Source organism: Orcinus orca, chromosome 4 (assembly GCF_937001465.1).
Source record: "Orcinus orca chromosome 4, mOrcOrc1.1, whole genome shotgun sequence".
NCBI lineage: Eukaryota > Metazoa > Chordata > Mammalia > Artiodactyla > Delphinidae > Orcinus > Orcinus orca.
Window position 1 is genome coordinate 91517347 of NC_064562.1, and position 23989 is coordinate 91541335.

Below are 23989 nucleotides of genomic sequence, written 5' to 3' on the forward strand. Positions count from 1 at the left end.
TGTTTTTATTTACCAGAATTATTTACCTTAATTCCTGATTCCCCACTGCCCAAGCTACGAATCCTGATCTTTATTTAAAAACTTAAAGTATTACACATAAGAAACTGAAAATTGTTTTTGGAAGCAGATAGGGTCATAAACAATAAAATATTCCAAGAATGCACTAGGTGAGTTTGTAGGTTTATGCTGGGTTGTCTACAAGTTTATGGTTTGTACTTAGAAAACTTCTTATCAGAAAACCAGGGACATAGCTTTAGGGCTGAGTTAACTCATATAGTGCATTTTCCAGTTAGATCTGTTTTTCTTTCCTTCCATTAATGATTGCCTATCAAAGGGTGATTTACTTTGCAATTTCTAAGTAAGGGCCTCTTACATGTTACTTTGCTAAGGTTTGTTCCTAGTGATCACTGCATACATAGTAATCACATGAGCGCATGTAATATTCTGATGGTTTTATTAACAAGTATATAATACATATATTGCATACTGTATATAGTATATGAGGACTGTACAGTACAAATTTATGTTCACAGTTTGACATGACAAAATGTCATTACTGAATTCCCATTGGACTACCGAGTAGAAACAGAGAAAGAACATTAAACATTCACATCTTTAGTAAGAAAGATTACCAAAATGTTTCAGTATTTGCAAGTATACTAATGCATGCTAAAAACCTTTACCCATTCAGTCTTATTAGCTTATAAAATATATTACACTTTATTAAAAATTTCTGCATAGTTTATACAAGTATTAAAGTACTGTAAATGTAATAATCCTGCTATACTTGCAGGTATGGTTTAAGAGATGCTAAGCAGAAAGATTATTTTGACCCTCTAACACTAAGTACATAACAGCAAAAAAAAAAAAAAAAAAAGTGCTAGTATTTGTAAAACATAATATTGTTGTAGCCCTCGTTTAATTCATGTAAAATGGCTTTGTAAATGTATTATTTAAGTGAATTTGCAATCATTTAGAACTTGTTAACCTTGACCAACAAGAGAATAAAGGCCACTCTGAGCAACTTCATGTATGACAGCAATTCCTTCAAGATGACTGTATATTTTCAAACCAATCAAATTATTTTAAAACCTTAGACCTTTGAGATTGTCTTTAAAACAATCTAATCAGGAATGATGTGTAGATATACAGTATCAGCAATATAGTTTTTCAAATTCCACATTAGTGCAACACTGATAGTGCAGATGGGTGTTTAATAAAATATACACATTCATATATAGTTCCCCTGTAAATCTGTTCTAAGGCTCTTGAAACTTCTGATATTTACCATTTCCTTAGTTGAACATAGCTATGCTAACACATTCTCAAAACCAGGCGATTTAGAATGTTAATGCCCATTTGCGATATAGATTCACACTTTAGAACTCTAAAATATGATGGTTACAGATTTAATTTTTCTGACTTCTCCCCCAAGATGACACTTGGATAATAATCAAAGAAATTCTATAATAAACAGAATTTACACAACACTAACTTCATGTTTACAAATCATTCTCATCAATTTAAAATATTGCAATTAAAATCACCATTGATAGTAACATGGCATATCATTAAAACCACACGTTCAAGGGTACCTTATCTTGTATTGGAGGTCTTCCACAATAACAGCTAAAAATTACTAAGAGACTAAATTTCTCAACTATCATAGTAAAATACAAATATATATAAAAAAGGAAAATTTGGTTAAGAGCCAATTGGTAACTAAAGTATATAGACCAGCATGGGAACAGAGACTAGCTTCCTGGGTTGCTTTTCTTTGAGTTGAAATGTATCTTTGTTAGTGAACTGTTAGTATAATCTAAGCAAGCTGAAGAGTAATGTACGTCTTCGCAGGGTATTGCTTGCTTTTCTGAAAAAAAAAAAGTCAATATGCCATAGCACACACATCAAATTTCATGAGAACCCACGAAGCTTTCTATCAGCTGGACTTAGACTCACAGCTAATTATTCCAAGATCAATTCTATCCTTTCTTGCCCCTTTTCCCACCTTCAAGATGGGTTAGAACACACACAAACTGGTTATCTCCATTAAAACAAAAATGTTCTTTGCACTCCAACTTAATTCTTCGGTGCGTTGTGGAAGAACCATTTCAAGCAATAAACATTTTGGCATGAATGGGACTAAGCATCTACAATACAGACAATACCTACTTTTCCAAGAGCCATTCTTTTTTTATCCCTCGATTCATGTCATAGTTGCAAAAAAAAAAAAAAGCCTCATAAGGATGTTTTAATAGTCTAAACAAATTTTGCAGTGCTTAAAAAAAAAAAAGGAAAACCAAGTGCCCCCGTGACAAATTACTTTGCATTTCTCAACTACATCTCCTTTCAGTTGGATCCGAGGGCTTACGAGCGGGATCTCTTAGGTGTGCAGTCCCTACAACTAACTTTTATTAACACGGCGCCGTCAAAGTACGCTCCCCACACGATTCGCAGGCCTCCAGAATCACTCACGCACTGTCTTAAAAAAAAACAACTGAACAGTGTATTCCTCCCAGTTAAGGTCGTGTTGGATCCTGAGTTGTGGCTGGGATGAATCTTCAGGATTCCATTCTTCTCTCTGCTCCTCCATCCTTTATCGAGGGATGAAGGTGCATTTGCTTAAATGCACCCACACTACACCACCGTCGCCCACTTTCTTCAAATTTAGGACCAATGGCATTTCCACACACAAATTATTTTTACTGGCATTTACACTATGGTGCTCAAAAGCCTGCTTTTGCAAAACTTCCCCTAAATAATGGTGCTATTAATCTTCAACATAAACACGAGTCATTTTCAGTTTGTTCTTCTGACAGGATACTTGATAGTGATAGGAGATTGCCGGCTCCAACAGTAAACATCTGGGAATTTGAGCTACATTTATGAATCCCTGAACTGTGGTTTTCTAGATTTTTCAGAAATCTGTCCCCCAGGAAAGGTATGTGTGCTTCACAACTATTTATATTTACAAATAGTGTCTCTCAGGTCTTAAACTGAAGGAATCTACTAAAGCGTTAGCTGCTTATTTACGGTGTGTGTCATGTACACAGATGACAGCCAATTTGGCACCTTACAGCTCACACAGGAAAGTCTCCATATGAAGCCTCCATGATTAATTTGATAGGGGAATACAATTACCACTCAACGTTTCCCTGTTTGCAAAAAAAAGCTGTTAAGTAGGTGGGGTAAAAGAAGCCCATTAAAGAAAACCATTCATACCCTTAGCCAAAAGATTTTTTCCCATTACTGAGCAAATAGTTTTGTGGCATCCCTATCAATGCTTGGTAATCGACATTAAGGACATTGTAGAAACAGAGACAGGTGCATGGAGAACCCCATCAGTATCTGGCTTTGCAGTAGGGTTCCGCACAGCTGAATGTGCATAGAGACTGAAGCTCTGGGAATGTACTGCCCAGCGAACCAAATGATGAATTGTCTCCAAAAAGCCCTAGGCGAGCAGGAATGGCTGGCTTCCTCCTTTGCCCGCCTTGCTCTGCCCCTGCTGCATGCCCCTTTGCTCCGACTCCACGCTAGCAAGTACAGTATCCACCCCCTCAATGGACACACATCATCCACCTAAATCAGCAGCTCTGGCTCACCTCCCTGGTGGCAAAGACCTCCTTAGTAGCTGCAGGCACAAAGGAGGGTAACGGACATACATTTAGATGAAGTGCTAAATCCAAATTGACCAGCCAGATCTGTGAAGGACAATGGAAGAGTTGACTGTACTAGTCTGAAAGCCTGTTGCATGTCTAGCTAATCTGTGAAAGGTTCCACCCTTCTTTTTGCTGTGGAGCACCAAACTCGATCACAGAGCACAGAGGTCTGGATGCCTCTGGCAAGGACTAGCAGGCTGGATACTGTATTTCTAATACATTTACTTTGACATTCTTTTGAGGATTACATGGAGAAGCAATTGGTTATGTTAGTTTACATGTTCCCTTGCTTTCATTACATTAAACGTATCTCTAAGAAGGGTTTGCTTAGCATCCCCGGAAAAAAAAAAAAGAAAAAAAAAATTGTTCACATTCTTTAGGTCTGACCCGTGGCAAGGAGAGGGAAGATTAGAGAATATTTACTACTGACCATATGGAAGTTTGAATGATATAAATTCAGAGATTCAGACCAGCTGAATCAAAATTAAAATGTACATGTAAAAAGATGAGTTAGATAATGGGAGGGAGGACAGAGAGAGAGCTGGGAGAGTGGGAGCCACGCTGAGGCGGGAGATAGAGGCATTCAAACGAGCATGTGGCGTTTCCTATGGAGGGCAAGGTGGTCGGAGCGGGAGAAGCTGCGGTCACAGTCTGGACACTGGAAGGGTTTGATTCCAGTATGTTTTCGGAAATGTCTCGTGAGTTCATCAGACCGAGCGAATTTCCATGTGCATCCTTCCCATGTACATTTGTAGGGTTTTTCTCCTGCAGAAAGGTGGGGAAAAAAGAGCTGATTTTTTCTAAGAGCAAAATGATATTAATCATTAAAGACAGTAAATATTTCTGAGCTAAAGCTCTTGACAAACATTATTTCCAAGATAGGATCATACGTTTGTCCCTTGAACCATTAGGTGACAAATGAGAAACACAGATTAATTGTCTTAATATGAAACTGGCTTTCTGCCCAAAAAGGGGGGGGAGGGGGATTTTAAGACTTCCTAAAGCATATTTATGGCACTGAAATCCACTCTGAGGGGCTATCAAAGAATTTTGGTTTTGCCCTCAAAGGAGGCAATGAGCAAGTTTTTAATACCCGGTGATCCGTATTTGTTGACCTCCAAGGCGTAAACTTACTTAGGAGCTTAGCTACATGCAGCGCTATCCATTCAAAGAGAAGTCCAAACTGAAAGTTATGGGATTTGCTTATTCTTCTCAATAGTTTTCTAAAAATGTGAAGTCCCTAAGTCCCTAGCAACAAATATTCATCAGGGATTTCAACATTTTATTTTTTGTTTAGTCAAGAACAACAACGCCTAAGTATAATGCTTTAATTCAGACGTACGGAAAATATAGTAAACTCCTCCCCACTGTCAGAAGTCAGGTCTCTACAACCCTCTCCTGTGAGACGATAACTTACAGGTGAGAAAAAGAAGACCTTTGTGGGAAAGTCACGAGGACAGCAGTATGAAGGCCTTTACAAATAAAAAGGCAGTTAACGGTAATTTTACATGTTTAAATCAGTAATATTGGGTAATGGGCATGACAGATTCATTCCCATTTACTATCCCTTGTTTTCTAGAAACCTTAAAGGATTGTAATTCCTTGGCATTTCAATGACATATTCAGAATTTATACTCTCTGCTTTGTTGCACAGAATATACATGCTAAGAGTTCTTTTTCTTACATCTGAATCGTTACCCAGATATCCAATGTCTTTTTACTCTTAGGCTGGCCTTTGGTAACATCCACCTCTCAGGTCCCGTTCGTGCCCTGAGGAGGCTTTCATGAGTCTATCTGGCACTGCCCATTGGGTGGTCCTCTAACTGCAAGGCTGTCACCCTCAGCTCTCTCCGTGGCAACACTGTGAGGAGGCCAAGGAACACTGTATGCGGCTGGATCCCCTCGGCTTCCTTTGCCTCCTTCCCAGGATGCACGGCAAACCTTCACTTCCACTCTGCCAGACACTTTACTTCCTCTCCTCTTCCAAACCCCGGATTCTTCTCTTTGTAAATGTTCCTAACAAGAATGACTCACAAACCTCCAAATATTCTACATTCTGAGGTTAAGGAAATGTACAGAGAGGGAAATTGCTGTTACACTAGAATTTCACATCCAAGAGTATGAGGTCAGCTCAGATGAGGCTTTCCATAAACATTCATCACCAATACCAACTGCAATTCATCAGGTTTGTTTAAAACATTTTTGTACGAATTCCTTAAGATGTGTTGCTACAAAATGTTCTTGAGCACAGGGGACAATTTTATGTTTTCCTCACCTATTTAACAATTTTTATAAGACCTGTCTGTACGCTCTATATGCAACGCCTGGCAAACTGGAAATATCCTACAACAAATATGGCAGGCAATCGCCTACAAGTCCCCTCAGTTTTAGAAGACGATAATTACCCAAATATCTTCACTTTTCTTTCCTTCGATGACTGTCTTCCATTTGAATTCCATTTCTATAAACTGCTGCATTTACTTGTTCTGTATAAAGAACTTTTTTCTTCTTTTTTTGCCATTGTGAATTTGATAACGTACATTTACTAAGTGACAGCCTACATGAAGGCCACATCTTTGATGAAACAGGCCCATGGTTAAGGGCAATTTCCCCCTCTGTTCTCAGTGGAGGTTTCATGCCCTTCTCTCTCTCTTACTACAGAGACCACAGAACTGCAAGTGGTTGCAAGGGGCCTTGAACAGATAACCCTGAATCTATTCTATTATAAAAACCAATCATTATCGAAAACTTCATTTTTCACAACTGACAAGCGACATCTGTAGCTATGGTAACTTTCAAGATGCCTGAAAAAATTTCATTACAATAATCTCTGAAAGCTAGAACATTTGTCTTAACATTCCATGCTAGTACTTCTTAAGAAGAAAGATGAAGCGAGTCTTGTATTTCTAATACCTGTATGTGTTCTTCTGTGTGCTTTCAAGTGAGAGCTTTTAGTGTATACTTTGTTGCATCCATCATAATCACATCTGTGTATCCGCCGCTTCCTCTGGGTGTCTGGAGATTCCACAGGTAAAGGTCTCTTCCCGGGCTGCACGATGACTGAAGGGTGATTCCTAGGAAAGCCGATGCCAAATGCAAAATGGTGAGTGAAAGGCTCTTCCTTTCCTTCAGGGTACCAAAAGCATTAACAACACTGGGCAAAAACAAACAAACAAAAAAACCCAACAAAATAAACAAAAAGAAATTAGCGGATCAACCCAAGAAGCACTGCTATATTCATTCAACAAACATGGAGTGAGCACCTACCATGAGCCAGGCACTGTGCTTGGCACCGGGACACAAAGATGAATAAAAACAGGGTTCCTGCCCTGGAGGAGCTCACACTCTAGGGGGAGACAGACATGTAGATAAGTAATGACAGTAAGAAGGGTTAGGGGCTACACTAGAGGGAGGTGCAAAGTGCTAGGAGAGTCTCTTTCCCTTAATAGAAATTTGCTTTCTTGTAGAATTCTGTGGTACTAGGCTGAACGCTATACTATGTTTTCTCACATTTATTATTCTTTAGGGGAAAATGTAAGCGGTCAAACTCCTAAGTCTCAGGCAACCACGCTGTCGGATGTATCTACATTTTATCCTTTACATAACTGGCATTTAGTTTGAGTCTCTTCAAGAGGCTCAACTTACATTTGATTTTTATCTCCCCCCCCCAAAAAAAAGTTGGCACTACTGTCTTCACAAACTCAAACCTTTCCTGTCACTATTATTCCTCCTTGAGAGAGAACTTCAGGCAGTGCTAGCGGTCAGGCGAGGAAGCCCCTCACTCAGGACTCAAGACCCAGGCTCCAGGTGCAGCCCTGGCTCCCTCACTGGCTGCCCACCATCCTCCCTACCTTCCTGGCTCCTCACCCAGACTCCCCTTCCTGCACCTGCACACCTTTCCAGGGGGGAGGGGGGTTGAGATCAAATCAGGTTACACACCATTACTATGAACTTTCTCTTTTTCAGAAAGGAAGTTGGTGGAGAGAAATGGCAGGTGGGAAGAGCTAGGAAAAATCTGTAGTTTTTTCAGGCTTCCCCCGCTGATTGATGTAATTAACAAGTTCTAATCCATCCATTTGCTCTCCTAATAACTAATTACTTGATACATTACAAGCTTATGTATCCACGGTTGGCCTCTAACTGCAATGAAAGACTTGTCTTTTAAATTTGAATCTAAAGTTCTTAAAATATTCCAAATAACATGTGAATGTTTTATACAAGAGTGTATGGGGGAAAAAAGATTGGTGAAAGGAATTTGATGAGGGTAAACAGTCTTGTGAGATAAAGAATAATAAAATTTAGACATAAAAATCAAGAGTCACTGAATGAAGCTTGTTTTTTATCTTGGTAAAAATGTAAATACATGTCCCTTATCAACAACTTTTTCAAGCACCCAAAGAAGTGACTACGAAGAGAATAAAAAGGTGCATTTTATCTTGAGTGACTTCACTAATTTCTCACTTATGATTAGCAAAGAAAACTGTCAGTTTTGAGTATCACTTTACCTTCCTACCCTGATGCTTAGAGGGATGATATGAAAGAATAAAGTTTAGATACATGGAAAAGGGAACATGAACTAGTGGGGGGGGGGGGAGAACAAGAACTTCAATTATATAAATGTACAAACAAATAGCAGAGAAAATGGAGAAGTGAGAGAGTTTTTATAAAGCTCGATTATTAAGACCTTTAATAAAAAGAAAACAGTTTATCAGTTTATTTTAAACTTTCAACTTTCATGCCATTGACTGAAAATTTTCATCTTCATTAAGGGAACTTCAGGAAGTAAAATGTTGAGGGGAAAAAAAAATGAACAGTTAAATATATCTCATGTGCCTCTGGGACCCTGGGAGAGAATCCCAGATAACTTTAGAAGTCTCTCCCAGTTATTCGATTTTATGAGTTGGGATTCTAATGGTTTCTGTGTAGTAGTTATGACTGCTGTTCCAGCTGCTCATTTTGTGAAAATGTTACCCTAAAAAGAGGTACCCTAAAAGGCTGTGCGCTCCAGCTCCGTCCCGATAGTCCCTATAACCCTCAGCAAGGTATTCATGCTCTCCGTGCCTCAGTTTCTTCTCTGTAAAAGGGGATGATAGTCATGCGATCTCAGAAAGCTGCTGTGAGTAATGCACACAAAACGCTTAAGAACAACACCTGTTCCAGATGCAAATCTGCTAAACAATAGCTGTTACTATTTCAAGGTGCAGAAACCCATGAGCAAACTTCGCCCCTACAGTGGTTGAATTTCATGAGGAGTTTTTTTGGGATGTCCTAACACCAGCTCAGGAAATCTCTACTCTAGCCAACATCTCCCTTGGAAGGCAGCATCACTCTGAGAGGGGTCAGCAGTCTCTCTCTAAAGAGCCGGATATTGGTACAGGCTGAGGTTCAGGATCTTGGGATCTCACTCACTCTTCTTGGTCTCCTCACTGCTCATTTTTTAGGAGGTTGTTTGGGATCATTATAACCAAGAAGTTAGAATGCCTGGTAAATATCAGAGACCTGGTCATTGTTTTGAGTTAAGCTGATCCCTCTTATGTTTGCTACAGTTTCCTGTTCACAACTCAATGGGGGAAATCTGATCCTCAAACTTTTTGTTCTAAATAAATTTTCACACATGTAAATAACAAAAGAAATCTGATGTACTTTTGAGTGCCTTTAAAAATAATCCTAAAGCTATAACTTTATGATCAAACAAATGGATTTCAAAGCTGTATTTTAAAGTCCGCCCCTGTAAAGGAAGGGTTTCCTAAGGCAAATATTATTGGGGCTGCCTCATGGACATGATACCAGGTGCTTGGTATTCCAGTGATTCTTTCCTGGCTAGCTGGTTTCCTATGTGGGCTGCTACTGGGCACACTCCAAGACATTACTTAATCACATCTGTGAGAGAATTACTTGAAGGGTACATGTCCCAGTTGTGGCTAATTGGTTCAATTTTCTGAGAGGCAAATGCATTCTTAGGTCAGCATTAGAATAAGCACATTACTCATTAATCATTAAAAGCCACTGAGCTTGAGATCATCAAAAGAACGTTACTTAAAATAAGCAAGAAAAGAGAAAAGCTGTTTTCTTTCCAGCAGCATTCAGAGCACAGAATATTGCTTTCAATTATTCTTCCGTTATGTGTTACACTGTAATTTATAATAACCTAGACTTTGGAATAACCCCTTTTTCAGTCAATGGATCCCTTGCTATGTGGGCAGTTGGCCTTATAGCATCTTTTTCATCACCTGTGCAGGTACAAGCTATGTTGCCAGTTACCTCACCAAAGACATCTGACATCCTAAAAAAAAGGTAATTCAGCCTACAAGATGTGTCCATTTTGGTTAGTCTATTTTTCCTTTCCCTTAGTGCAGCAGCAGATGCAATCAGCTAGATAGGGCCTAAAAATAGCAGGAAGACCACTCGTCTGGAAGCACGGGATCAGCCCAGGCCCCCTCTGCTGTTAATGGTGTGATTACAGGCAAGTTATTTATGTCTTGGCTCATCAGTTGTTTGCTCTGACTCCCACCTGCTTGTTTTGGGAGAATGAAATAACTCCTTTGAAAACACTTGCAAAAGTTCCTTTCTGGGGGTAAGGAGGCACTATGCAATTGTGAAGGGCAATAATGTACAAGACCATCAGACAGTCTGCCTACTGATGTGGCTGCGGAAGAAGACTCATTCTCTTCTTCATCTATCAAGGAGTAGATGACGACCCCCCGCCGCCCCACCCCCCGCAAAAAAGCGGACGGATTTGATGCAAATGACAATTGATATATGAGCTATTACGAAGGCACCTACTTGGGTTGAATGTGGATACAACCAGAATACATGTTAAGTTCCAGAAAATAGCTGTTCTAAAACCAGAGGATTCACATTCTGTTACAGAATTCATTACGTAAGGGAGAAGAGTGCAGTAGATAAAGCAGAAAGGTGGGCAGAAATGCTGGAGAAAAGGGTATGTGGGGAGGAAGGTGATAGAAGGGACCCTGAGGAGACAGTAATTGTTGAACTTCCTTTGTACTAGGAAGCTGGCCATTAAATCCAATGTTGTAAAGACCATAACACAAGAAAAATAATTACAACCAATAATGAAAATAAAGAGGAAGCAGGGGCAACGAGATTAAGTGACTAGGCCAAGGTCATACACATGGTAGAGAGCAGAGCTGGGATCCAAGATGTTGGATCCGAAGGCCACGTTTGTACCTACTGCAGACACAGCCTCCAGTGTAATCACTGGTAGAAGCCAAGGGCATCTCTAGTGGCAAATCTCAGTAATGATGTTATTTAGACTGTGTGTGACACCGTCACACACAGCAAGTTAAACCACCGTTCAGGTGCCTGGATGTCGACCGGTAGTGTAAACTTCCTACTGGATGGCGGTTCTAAAGCAGACCGAACATTCTAGGGCAGTCACAGTTAGAAAGACAGGAGGCTAAACAGTTCTTTCAACGCCAAGCTTCTCTGAGCACCATGGTCGCTTTCTGTTGCCATGGGACTGGTTTTGGAGTATCTTTCTTGGATTTGTGGTTGGCCCAGAAAATTCTGACTAAAAGCCATTCCCCCCCCCCCCCAGAAACACTATACTTTATGAGAACTGACAATGGGAAGGACGATATGTGATCCCATGAAGCATTTCCAGGATCCAACCTTAAGTAGAATATCTAGAACACCAAATTCAATCCTTGTTGGGCTAAAGATGATGGGAGAACTATATACACATAGTCTGGAAGGATGGAAAAAAACAAGATAAAAATGATTTCTGGGGTAAAGTGGCAAAATCATGTGTGACCAAATCATTGAGAACGTGACGTAACGCGTGTAACAGAGCACATAGTTTTTGGAGAGATTCTCCCATCTGGCCCAGGGGCTGCCCCGAACGACAAGGCAGTCCCGGCTGGCAATCCACACCACATCCTGAGCGGGAAGCTCCAGCTTCCATTCCAGTTCCGAGATGCACGCCGCTACGTAAATGCCAGGCAGACCTCAATATACTTACTCTTGTAACAGTGCTTGCGGGGGGGACACTGAGTTCATTAAAGGGGGTGACATTTCTTCAGGATAATAATCTGTCCTCTGTGGTTCGATCCCAGGTTCTATTTTAATTTTTTTCTGTAATAGAGGCTTCTCATATGATTCAATTACAGGGACTACAAAATAAAAATAGAAAAGTTACTCTATGTACCATTTACCGATTTCAGCCTTTAAAAGCTTATTGCACGGCTTCTAGCTACCACACTGATGTGTATCTATTTGCCTTTGGCAAAATGACAGCAGACATGAATCGGTGGGCGCTTCTTGTTCCTCCTAACGATTACTTTGTCAGCAAGCACCGTATGGAGGAAGCTGGACGTTTAAGACATCAGCCCCCAAAGGATTTCTTCCTTATGACGTTTGGTTATCTCCTTGTTACCCCAGCCTTCTGCCTCTGACCAGTCAGTAAACAAGGTGGCTTTTAATAGCCATTAGTTATCACATGGTCTAAAGGTATTTCTTAAATGCCTTTTTGCACCTAGAACCATGTTGGTATTCAGTAAAGCAAAATATAAAGTCAAGATTCTTATTATCCCCAAGTTGACAAGTATATAGTGAAACTAATCATTTCATGGCATTTAACAGACAGCCTGATTCTTGGGAGATCTTCCAGTGTCAACACTTAAAAAAAAAAAAAAAAAGCAAATGCCTTAGGCAGACTCTAACTCGAATATTTCCTTTTCAGAGTGCAACAGCTCTTGGCCCCTTGCCTCCTTTGCTCCCTCACCCAGACTATCTGGTGAAGACCCGGTAAGTCCGGACTAAGCAGGGGGGCGGCAGTGTGGGCGAGTGGCAGAATTTACCTTGCATGCTACTACTGGAATTTTCCATCTCGTCCGACAGGGAGACCATGAGCGGCTGCTGGAGGTGGCTGGTGTACATGAAGGGGACGGGCTGCACGACAACAGGCTGGATGACGGGCAGGATGCCGGGGCTCCGGATGCCGTGGCGGGAGAGGGCCGCAGCCATCACAGGCGGCATGGACAGCGGCACGCTGAAGGGCTGCACGCCGGGCGGCGGCGGCGGCGAGTACTTCTTCCCCGGTGGGCTGGACGAGGGCAGGCTCAGCCCTGGCGAGGCTCTCCGGTGCAAGGACTGGAATTTCAGGGAGGAGGGGGAGTTCCCGGCAGAGGGCGGCGAGCTCCGCTTGTTCACGGTGAGGTCCACCGGCTCCATCTGCATCCCATGCGACAGGCCTTCTGGGGTCTGGAAGAACTTATCAGATAACGGTGTGGAGTAGATGACGCCATACTTGTTGGGCTTCATCGACTCCATGTAATTAGACGGGTATGACTATTGGAAAAGAAAGACGGAAACGTGTCAATAGCCAAGTAAGTGTGTTTGCTTGAAACACGAACTAAGATGAAAAAATACAACAAGCACCTTCAATCACATGGACTTAATAAGTGGTTTGGGTTTAGATACATGCTTGACCCTAAAACAATGCTATGAGAGACAGCTGGTCTAATAAACGTAAGTACTAAAGTTAATGTGGTGAGCTTCCCTGGTGTCGCAGTGGTTGAAAGTCCGCCTGCCGATACAGGGGACACGGGTTCGTGCCCGGGTCCGGGAAGATCCCACATGCCGCGGAGCGGCTGCACCCGTGAGCCATGGCCGCTGAGCCTGTGCATCCGGAGCCTGCGCTCCGCAACGGGAGAGGCCACAACAGTGAGAGGCCCGTGTACCGCAATCAATCAATCAATCAATCAATCAATAAAGTTAATGTGGTAACTGTGTCACACGAAAAATCTCAAATTTAATTCTACGATTATGGCCATGTCCAATGTTAAGGCAGAGGATGGTACCTGGAAAAATTCTAAAATAGATCATGAAACAGACGGCTTATGGGCCTTTATCATTAGGAGCTGGCATTGAGGTTCACCAAGGATCAGCCAAGCCAGCTAACCTTGTTGATTTTCTGCTGGGGTTTCCTACTTGGCAGGAAATACTCTCCCTGCCTTTAGTGTCCTCCAGCTCAGCAGAAAGACACTGAACGTTTCTCATACGCTGTGTGTAACAGGGACAAGCAGAGCTGCATGGCAGTACCTTAGGATGGTCTTCAGCCACTGACACATCCATGCTACGAGTCCCGGCCTTAGCACTGAAAGTCCTACATCCCAGGAAATGCCTCAATCTCAGGCACACCAGGATGGCCAGTCACCCTACACACCTATACACGATAGAAGGCCACCCACAGGAGGGTGATTACGTTCTTGGCTCCAACTTGTGCGATGGACTTATTCACAGTTTGAATGAAACTGTGGAAGATGACTTAATCTCCAAATTTGTGGATGACACAGAACTGTGAGAATGAGCTAATGTAACAGGACTCAAATAAAGACACGTGACGCTGGAAGGGACCTGCGCACGAGCCGAGGTCCTGCCTTGTCTCCTTTCCACCTTGCTACCGCCCTCATCAAAAGAGGCTGCAGGACAACCTAACAAGATACTGGAGGAGACACCAATGGTTTTCCTCCCATATCTAAGATCTGTTCCACAACTGACCTAATTTATCTTCAAGTTCATTTCTCTCTTATAATATCAAGGTAATCTAACTCATGTACCAGCTTTAAATATAAATCAATCATAATTGCACACTATGGGTTCTGTCCTTGGCCATGGAATTCACTAAAATTACTTCTGTACCTTAACTAAAATTAAAAAATAGAAAACTCTGTTGTAGAATGCTTTAAAAAAATTAAACTCAACATAAGTCATTTTCTTTACTTGTAGGCATTTTAGGGAAACTGAAATTTTTAGTGGTAACATGTCAAGTCTGCCTGCAGAACATTACTTGTATTTGAATGTTTTACAGTGAAAGTGAAAAGTAACATACTGTGCCTCTCTTCCAGCTCTAAAATCCGATGTGTTTGTGATTCTGAGGCAACACTAGCTCATGATGCAAGTGAGAAAACCCACCAGTGGGGCCTTATAATGAAACAGCTTAAATGCACTATTAATTTCTGAGCCTCCCCAGCCCCTCCAATGGCCACTAATTTGAGTTATAAATAACTGTGGAATAGCAGTGTTTTTGACTGGGATTGCCACTGAGATCACACCCTTTTCCTCTCTGGGCCTCACTGGGTAAATCTCCACCTGACTATGCATCAGAATCAGCTGTGCTGCTTTAAAATTCCAGATGCCCGATTCCTTCTCTGGGCCAACTGAGCATCAGAGTGTTGGAAAGTAAGGGGACAGGCAAGTACTTATCTTAATCTGGTTTTGATGTCAGTTTCTCATCGTTAAGATGCACTTTGTTCTTTTGTCCTTTCTTTCTTTACCTGTATCCTCATTCGTAACCTACATAACCACATGGAACAGTGACTCCTGCAGTCTGGTGTACATCTCTCTGACAGACACAGAGCTTTAGAATAGTTATGTGTTTATTTAAGTGCATTAAGAAAAAACTATGTTTCTCAGTAGTAGTGACAAAAAGTTCCCTTTTAAAATAACTTTTACAGTAGTGATACAAAGTTCCCTCTTAAAATAACTTTATTATGTTAAAAAGCAATTCTATCTCTAGGGCAAGAAAAATTACTAAATAAATATTAGGAGTGCAGGAGCCATGAGGATATGGCAAAATCTGTCAAGGTGGTATTGGATACCCACCTTCCAGGAGGTTGTGAGGTTATGATTAAAACTGGACTCAATGAGATACCTATGTGATGAACTTTAACACACACCGTAGTCCTGGGAGTCCCTTGTCTTCCTTCCTTATACAAGAGGTGTGCACTGCAATGGGCTTTGATGCTCCCTATCAGGGCTTCTCAAACTTTACTGAGCACACAGATTCACCTGGGAATCTTGTTAAAAGGCAGGTTCTGAATTACTGGGGAGTGACCTAAGGTGCCACAGACCACTCTTGGAACAGCCTGGCTCTAAATGACAGAGATACAGAATAAAAATACTAATTTTTATTATTAAAATGGTATACTGTTTAAATGCAATTTAAAGACGGGGGCGGGGAGAATTTTCACTAATAATACTGCTTAAAAACAAGGACATGAGGATATAAAATCAGGAAACATGAATTTGTAAAAATATACAAATTGTTTTTTTAAAATAGCTTTGAATTACATATTAGGGATCAAATGAGGTAAAGACTGTTTCTACCTTTCTTTAGAACTAGACACACACAGGTGCAACACAAGGTGAGAGGCCCAAAATATACAGTAATATTAATATGAAATGGATTTAAATTTAAATATTGAAATAGGCAAAAGAAAAAGAGGCACAAGGTTTGCTAACAAAACATTACAAACTTTGTACAATGAGGGTTTAAGGAAGTAATTAACTATAGGACGAAAAAAAGATTTCTCCTGGTTCTAAAGTTTAACCATCTTGATATAATTTTCTAAAGGGCAAAAGTTCTGGTATGAGAAACAAAAACTCCAGGAAATGGGAGGCAGTATTCATTGTTTCTACTCATGGAATTGTAGCTTCTCCCTTATTTTCAGCCCAAGTCTTCAAAGACATTCCTATGACCTAGATTTTAATGCCAACTTATTGGCAGCTACATAGGAAGCAAAATGAGGACATACTTTTATTGCTGTCATTGTTGGATTTTTCTATCTGTGGGGTGAGTTTAAGGAAAGCAGGAATTTAGAACCTGGGAGAGTTGCAAATTTAATAACAGTCTCAGGTTTCTCAAGCCATAAAGAAAGAAACATCCACACATAGAGCTAAGTTTTACAAACATTGTGCACAGTTCTGCAGAGAGCTTGCCCTCCCGTGAACGCCCCCTGCCAGCTATACTGGACATGTGGTTTTTGTAAGACTCTAGGGCTAAAAGCAGGGGGACTGCTGGGACCTGGGCACACGACTGAGTACACTATTAACAACTTCCAGTCCGACTGCCTTGCTAAAGGGTGAAAAAAGGTGGTTCTTCAAACTGTCTCACTAGCAAATTTCATAGCAATGTTTACCAGAACCTTCTATGAGACATGTTTATTTGGGTGGAGCATATAAGCCACTGCAATCAGCCTGCAACAGTCTGGTTCTCCACAGTGTAAGGACTGATACCGGGCTTGCTTAGGGTGTGTACCTTGGGTGGATACACCCTGGTAATAGTTGCTTCTTCTCTGTTCCAGACCATTCCTGTCTTCTAACAAAGCAATGCAGATAAGTGTGTCTGCACCAGTGAAATCCAAATCAGAGGCAAGTACTGATGAGGCAGAAAGAGGGCCTCCGGCCACGGCCAGGCATCCACTGGCTCGTATGCATACTGCTTACTCAAGGAGCCCTGTTCCCGGGAACAGAGCAGCCTGCAGACAAGACTCACGCAGGGCTTCCCCACTCCTGACCCCCACTAGCGGCAGCAATGGGTTTACTTTTCCAGAAGATCTGCTGTTAAGAAAAGTTCTCTCCCTCTGCTGTAACACGCATTCAAGTGTTCACACCTCCGCGCTGTGGGTTATTTCTTTGCTGGCGGCTTCCTGTCACTGGATTGGGAGATGAGGGTCCAGCCCAGGTGCTCAAAGAACACCGGATGAATGGATGATGTGAATCAACAGGCTCTCCCTGCAAGGTTTTACTACTGACAAGGCTCAGGATAATACCAATTCTTTGATTCTCAAAAACATGATTTTTTTAAGTGTGGTGAGGAAAAAGGCACAGGGGTTGGATAATTTTCCAGTGCTATCACTTCATATGAAAGTGAGAATTAATAGTTTCTCATTTTATTGGAAATAGTTTTGGTGGGTTTTCCACTACAAGATGGTTTAAGTGGATGGAGTGACTCCATGAAACGTGGACGAGTCTCTGTTTCACTGTTCATTCATATGAAAAACATGTGCCCCCCGTTACAGGGCGATGGCAGGTCAAAGGAATCTTCATACCAAGGGTGGGCTTCCAAGTGCAGGAAGGCGTGGTGCATTTATAAACAAACTCGCTGGAAACAGCAAATGTCATGCCCCTCTACGCAAACAAAGGCAGAAAGCTCTCTTTCTACCAGGCTCAGAAAAGTCATGACAAGTTTCTGTCAGAACACAGCAGAGGGACTACTGATTTCTAAGTACTTCTCAATCTTTAAGGAGTCCGTTAGATGATAATTTTCATTAAAGAAACAGAAAAAAATACACGTTCTTCAAAAGTAATCTTCCTGTAGGAAAAGAATATGAGGGAATACTTTTAAAAATTCTTTCTCACTTCCTGAATTAAGTTCTAATTTTCAAACTTCTTTGGCAGTATCGGTAAAAACAACTCCTTTATGGGCATATTTTATATACACCTGCCATTTCACATTTTACAAATTAAAAATCTCCAATTTCACAAATAAGAAAAAAAAAAAATTGGAGGCTCAGGGAGCTGCTGATGGTTTTGCCAGCATCGCACTGATATTAGGTAACAGAGATCCATGGCACAGAGGCGGGTGTACTCTGCTCCCCATTCTTGCAAATCTTAACAGGACTGACAGTCCAAAGTCTAATGTGCCTCAAGGCACAAGGTTTAGTGGGAAGTATGAAGGCTTATACTTCAGCAAGAGAAAAATGACATTTCCTCACTTTCTCTAAACTATAGCAAAATACCAAATAGGCAGACTGCTTCTGCTCTTCTCACTTTTTAAGAAAAAGGAGTGGGGGAGGGGAATAAGTCACTGTAACACATTTTTATTCATATGTGGAATTAAAACAAAAAGAATCTTACACATGTCTACGGCTTAATGTTTAGAACATTGACTTGAATAAACAAAGACCTCAACCTTCAGGTCAAAGGCAGAATTAAAAAGGAAAAAGGAAAAAAGGCACAATAAATCAGGTTTCATATACTCCACCTATGAAGGCAGGAAAGATAAAATATGAAGATTTAAGAGTGGAAACAAAAGCTTTTAATTTTGTCATGTAAAATAATCACAATGCCCTACTCCCCAAATGTTTTAGTTAACTGAGGTTTTGCTGAATTAAGAAAAAGAAACTTTATTATAAGGACTGAAACTACCTTTTGGTGAGACAATGTAATTAAATCCTATAAGCATCTGCAGAAGTTGAAAACTAGAGCATGAAGGAGAAAAAGACCATTAATTGCAAAAATACTTCTACATATTTTAACTCCATATATTAATATAAGTTCCAGCATTACAAGTATAACCGGTACTTCAAATTAATCTTATTTCCATTTTTTCGGCAAAGTGTATTTCCTTGCACTTAACTGTATTGTGCCAACTTCATTTTAGCTTTAAATTAGGCTCTCGTGACACATTCTCATGCTTGATTACAAAATGCATCACTGATGGTCCTGCATCATTTATCAAATTAATCATATTCTTCAGTACTAAAAACCTATTCATAATTAACGGGGAAATTTTATACCTTCATATTCCTTCAATATGATCATGCAGTAGTTGGGGGAAGGGGTTGATGACAAAACGAGTAACATTAGAAGTCAATTTAGTTTTTGATTAATATAATTCTTATTGCTCTGTTATTATCATATTCAGACACGCAGTTATCCAGTTATCATGCAGGAAGGTGAATGTTATTTCCTGACAACTTTTCACTGTACACAGTGGTAAACACTTCACTGGCACAGGAATCTCCATGGCAACTCAGTTCCAAGGGCCTCGGAGTGACCCCTGTGTCTTGTATAAACAGTTTTGGCAGGAACCTCCACAGCCAGTGCATAAGGATGATCTAATTTTTGCAAGCGTGTCATTACCAACCTTCAGATACACAACTCAGGCCAAGTTTTTCCCTTTGTGAGTATTTTCCAAGCCCATGGAAGAAAAGAGCAGGACAGAATTGGGAGCGTGGCCTTGTTATATTCACTAAACCAGATCTCCTCAAGTCTCAGCCACTCCCTGCTTTGCAGTCATGGACACCTTTCTGTTGTCACCCATGTCCCACCTCCATAGCACTGGTGTTGCACCTCTATAAACACCTGGACTAATTACTTGTTCCCTGGTGGCCGAGAAGCATGTAGAGGCGCCTGGCTCACAGGAGGGGCTAGCTTAGCACTAAGGTGTTGAAAAAAACAGTGAACGTAATTCCCTCCCAGTCACAGACTTTTCTGAGTGATACGAAATTCCATCATCAGGGTCAAGTTCATTCTTTCCCTAGCTTCTCCCCTGTCACAGCTCCATATGGCTGCTAGAAGTTTAAGCAAATCACTTTATTCTTAATATATTTTTACATGCAAAAGGACCAAGGAGTTCCCCCATCCCCCAGTTTTCATCTTTTTAATCAGCTCCTTGAAGGACAGCCTAAACACTACATGAGATAAAATGGAGTACTTTTTTTTCTCCCAGTATTAAAAAAAACGACATTCACAAACATGTTTAAGAAACTCTTCTATATAGTCTGGGTGGTGATTTCAAGTGAAAAACACCTCTAAGTAAACGCTTCTTTTTTTTTAAACATCTTTATTGGAGTATAATTGCTTTACAATGGTGCGTTAGTTGCTGCTGTATAACAAAGTGAATCAGCTATACATATACATATATCCCCATATCCCCTCCCTCTTGCGTCTCCCTCCCACCCTCTCTATCCCACACCTCTGGGTGGTCACAAAGCACCGAGCTGATCTCCCTGTGCTATGCGGCTGCTTCCCACTAGCTATCTATTTCACATTTGGTAGTGTGTATATGTCCATGCCACTCTCACTTCATCCCAGCTTACCTTCCCCCTCCCCGTGTCCTCAAGTCCGTTCTCCACGTCTGTGTTTTTATTCCTGTCCTGCCCCTAGGTTCTTCAGAACCATTTTTTTTTTTTAAGATTCCATACATATGTGTTAGCATACAGTATTTGTTTTTCTCCTGACTTACTTCATTCTGTATGACAGACTCTGGGTCCATCCACCTCACTACAAATAACTCAATTTCGTTTCTTTTTATGGCTGAGTAATATTCCATTGTATCTATGTGCCACATCTTCTTTATCCATTCATCTGTCGATGGACACTTAGGTTGCCTCCGTGTCCTGGCTATTGTAAACAGAGCTGCAGTGAACACTGCGGTACACGACTCCTTTTGAATTATGGGTAAACTCGTTCTTGATGCAGATTTCGTGTAGGTACATTTGGAAACTGCTTCCTAATCATGATAAACATTGCATACCAGTTTTTTTTTAATATCCCTAAATACACGTTAATTTAAAAAAATTAATCTGGCCAAACTTATTTTTGCCAAAACCAATAATCCTGAGAACTCAAACTAAAAAACTGGTAACGGAGGGGGTTTTGTAAAACTACTTCTATTGTGAGCAGATGCTCCTGTGGCCCAAGTTCTGCGCTGATCACATCTTGGGGGCTGGTGGGGGTTTGGGGCACAGGGCTTAAGGAAACATGGATCCCAGCACAGTTGCTAGGAGGGTATTTACCTCACTTACTACCAGGGGCTTTCAGAAAAGTTTGCCTATCAAATGCCTGTCCAGTAACGAGTGGCTTTAAGGAATAACACAACACACAGTAGAGTTATTACCACTTGGAATAAGTAAGAAGAGGTGTTCGGTTTTGGAAAACTTACCACCGAGACAGGATCCATGGCCTCTTGCTTGACAGGGACTGGGTCAAACATGAGCATTCTTTTAATTATGCTTTCTAGGGTGCTCTGGTGTTTGGCCTAGAAAACAAAACAAAGTGTTTCTCTGAATCCCAAGGTTACTTTCAATATAAATCAGTAAAAAGAAAAATATATATAATATTCCCCACCCTTCCCCCGTCTCTGCTCCTTCCCCTCCCCTGCCCCCGGAATGGCTGGAATTTGTTTCCCTTACCTATGAAAGATGCCATTTTATATAATTAAAACCAGACTCCATGGTCATAACCGGGTGAGAGCCAACGGGCATTTCTAACTCAAATACATAAACCCTGATGTTTCTGGAACAATAGGTACAGCCTCTTCTGAGCAGCCATGCTTGTTCAAGATTACTGTGCAGCTCACTAGAAGTTAACATCATATATGAATGTTAAACGCCTTTCCTTTCCCCCTTTTGTTTGTTACAGAAAAATCAGAAAAAACCAAGGCAGGCAAAAAGACAACTTAGAACCAACCATCGTGAATATATTTGTCTTTGTCCCTCCAAACTCTCTTTTAAAGTGGATTGTAACATGCATACTACATAGTACCCGTAATTTCACTTAACAGTTTACTGGGAAAATGTTTCTTTTTCGGTAAGTGTGGTTCCATACCATCAAGTTCAGTGTGCCACTGTGTGAACCAATCAGATATTTGCGGCTTGCGGGATCTTAGTTCCCCGACCAGGGATGAAACCCAGGCCCCCGGTAGAGGAAGCACAGAGTCTTAACCACTGGACCGCCAGGGAAGTCCCCAATCAGATTTTTAAAAATTCCTTTTATTGGGCACTTAAGTTGCTTCTACATTTTCACCATTACAGATAGCAATGAGCACTTTTATACTTACATCCTCCTGCACATCCTTAATTTTTAGGATAAATTTTATGAAGGGGAATTCTAGAGTGAGAAGCATGTACTTTTACCAAAGCATTTGCTGTATCATCCAGCAAAGATACTCTATAATTTCCATCAGTAAAATAGAACCTGTTTCCCAAAATTCCTACCAGCAATGTGCATGACCATTTAAAAAAAATGAAAACTTTGCTAATTTGTTAATATCAAAATGACAAACGATTTTTATTCTCTATTGATTTAATTATTGAAGCTGAGTCTTTTTCATCTTTATTTACCATTTACATTTCTTCTTTTACAAGTTGATTTTTTTTTTTTTTTTGGGCCGCGCTGCACGGCACGCAGGATCTTAGTTCCCTGACCAGGGATCGAAGCAGTACCCCCTGCGGTGAAAGCGCAGAGTCCTAACCACGGGACCACCAGGGAATTCCCCACATTTCTTCTTTTGAGAAATGCCTATATTCAGGCCTTGAGTTCCCGGTCCCTGCTTATGGCTAAGTACTTTTTTTTTTTTTTTTTTTTTTTGCGGTACGCGGGCCTCTCACTGCTGTGGCCTCTCCCGTTGCGGAGGCACAGGCTCCGGATGCACAGGCCCAGCGGCCATGGCTCACGGGCCCAGCCGCTCCGCGGCATGTGGGATCTTCCCAGACCGGGGCACGAACCCGTGTCTCCTGCATCGGCAGGCGGACTCTCAACCACTGCGCCACCAGGGAAGCCCTCTAAGCACTTTTTTAATATGAAGACTATTACCTTGTATTTACTCTAATTTCTCCTCATAAGGAAATAAGCCAATCTTTAGCCTAATGTAAAGAAAATGTCCATCTTGATTCGCTGGATCTTTCTCTTCGTCTCTTGTGATGCTCGCGTTATCCCTTTCCTCCTGTGTTCTACACTGTCCACTTCTAGCACTAAAATACATCAAATCAATCACTTCCTCACAAGACAAAATATTCAGTCTGCTGAACATTTAACTGCGTTTCATACGTTATAGAACCACCGCCCGCATACTACCCAGATCATCAACAACTTTCTTCAGGCACCTCCTATCCAAATTTGGTTAGAAGTGAGGTCTTTATGTATTACTTTGGTTTGGGTGGGAACGTAAACAAGTTCTAGATTGAGTTCTACCAGAAAAAGGTATAGAAATCCCTGGTTTAGATTACTTCCTGTATTTCAGTATTTAAACATCCCATCCCCACCTCCACGATAGCAATTCTGTAGCCAGTGGTGTCCATGCTCTATGGGTTAAACTAAGATATCATCACACACACTTATAAAAGTAATACTGTGTAGTTCTTGCGCTTCACTGCTTCATTGAAGAAAGACCGTCCTGGGTCTTGTGACAACACGTGAATATCATCATTAACTCAACATAAGGCCCTGACTTCAAAATTATATTTTCCTACATCACAGGACGTATTATAATCTGTGAACACAATTTGATACCAGGCTGCTCAAATCAATGGTGCTACCACCCTCTTCTGTATCCCAGCAAGAACAAACCCCACAGCCAGTGAAAAATGGATGATTTCATAATGAAGGATGAAAACCCCTTTTGTGTCTTTGGATCTATTATTAACCAGTTCCCAGGCGAGCAGCTGTACAGATGGATATGGTTCTAAGAATTGCTGTCCAGGGCCCTACAGCGGACCATAAACAAAAGACGTGAGATAGCCTCCTTATATCAATGAGGTCAGATAATTCAGCAGCCTCGTCCCGCAGCTGGTCATCCTCCCCCAAGCCTTTTAAATTTAATTTACTCTTACAGATTCATCCACTCCACTAGACAGTATCTTGCTGCAAATCCTTCTAAACAAAAGTACTCACCTTCTCAGGAGTGTAAGGAAAGAGTCCTGATCTCAGACTCAAGCAGGAGATCTGCACCTGACCCCTGACATGAGGGACAGGAGGAGGGAGACCCTTTTCACATGTAAAATGCAGAGGACACCTCCTTT

At 41.1% G+C, this 23989-nt stretch overlaps 1 protein-coding gene across 2 annotated transcripts in view; it reads right to left on the reverse strand.

The window, feature by feature from the left end:
• Nucleotides 1–437: 437 nt before the first annotated feature.
• The window catches only part of KLF3 (KLF transcription factor 3), a 36504-nt gene continuing 12952 nt past the window's right edge, over nt 438–23989 (reverse strand). For both annotated transcript variants that reach the window (XM_004266231.4, XM_033421646.2), the window contains 5 exons: nt 21133–21228; nt 12479–12968; nt 11641–11791; nt 6573–6733; nt 438–4424 (listed from right to left, as the gene is read on the reverse strand). In XM_004266231.4, the coding sequence (XP_004266279.1) occupies nt 4243–4424; nt 6573–6733; nt 11641–11791; nt 12479–12968; nt 21133–21189 (1041 nt within the window). In that variant the 5' untranslated portion in view covers nt 21190–21228 and the 3' untranslated portion in view covers nt 438–4242. The remainder of the gene's footprint in view (nt 4425–6572; nt 6734–11640; nt 11792–12478; nt 12969–21132; nt 21229–23989) is intronic.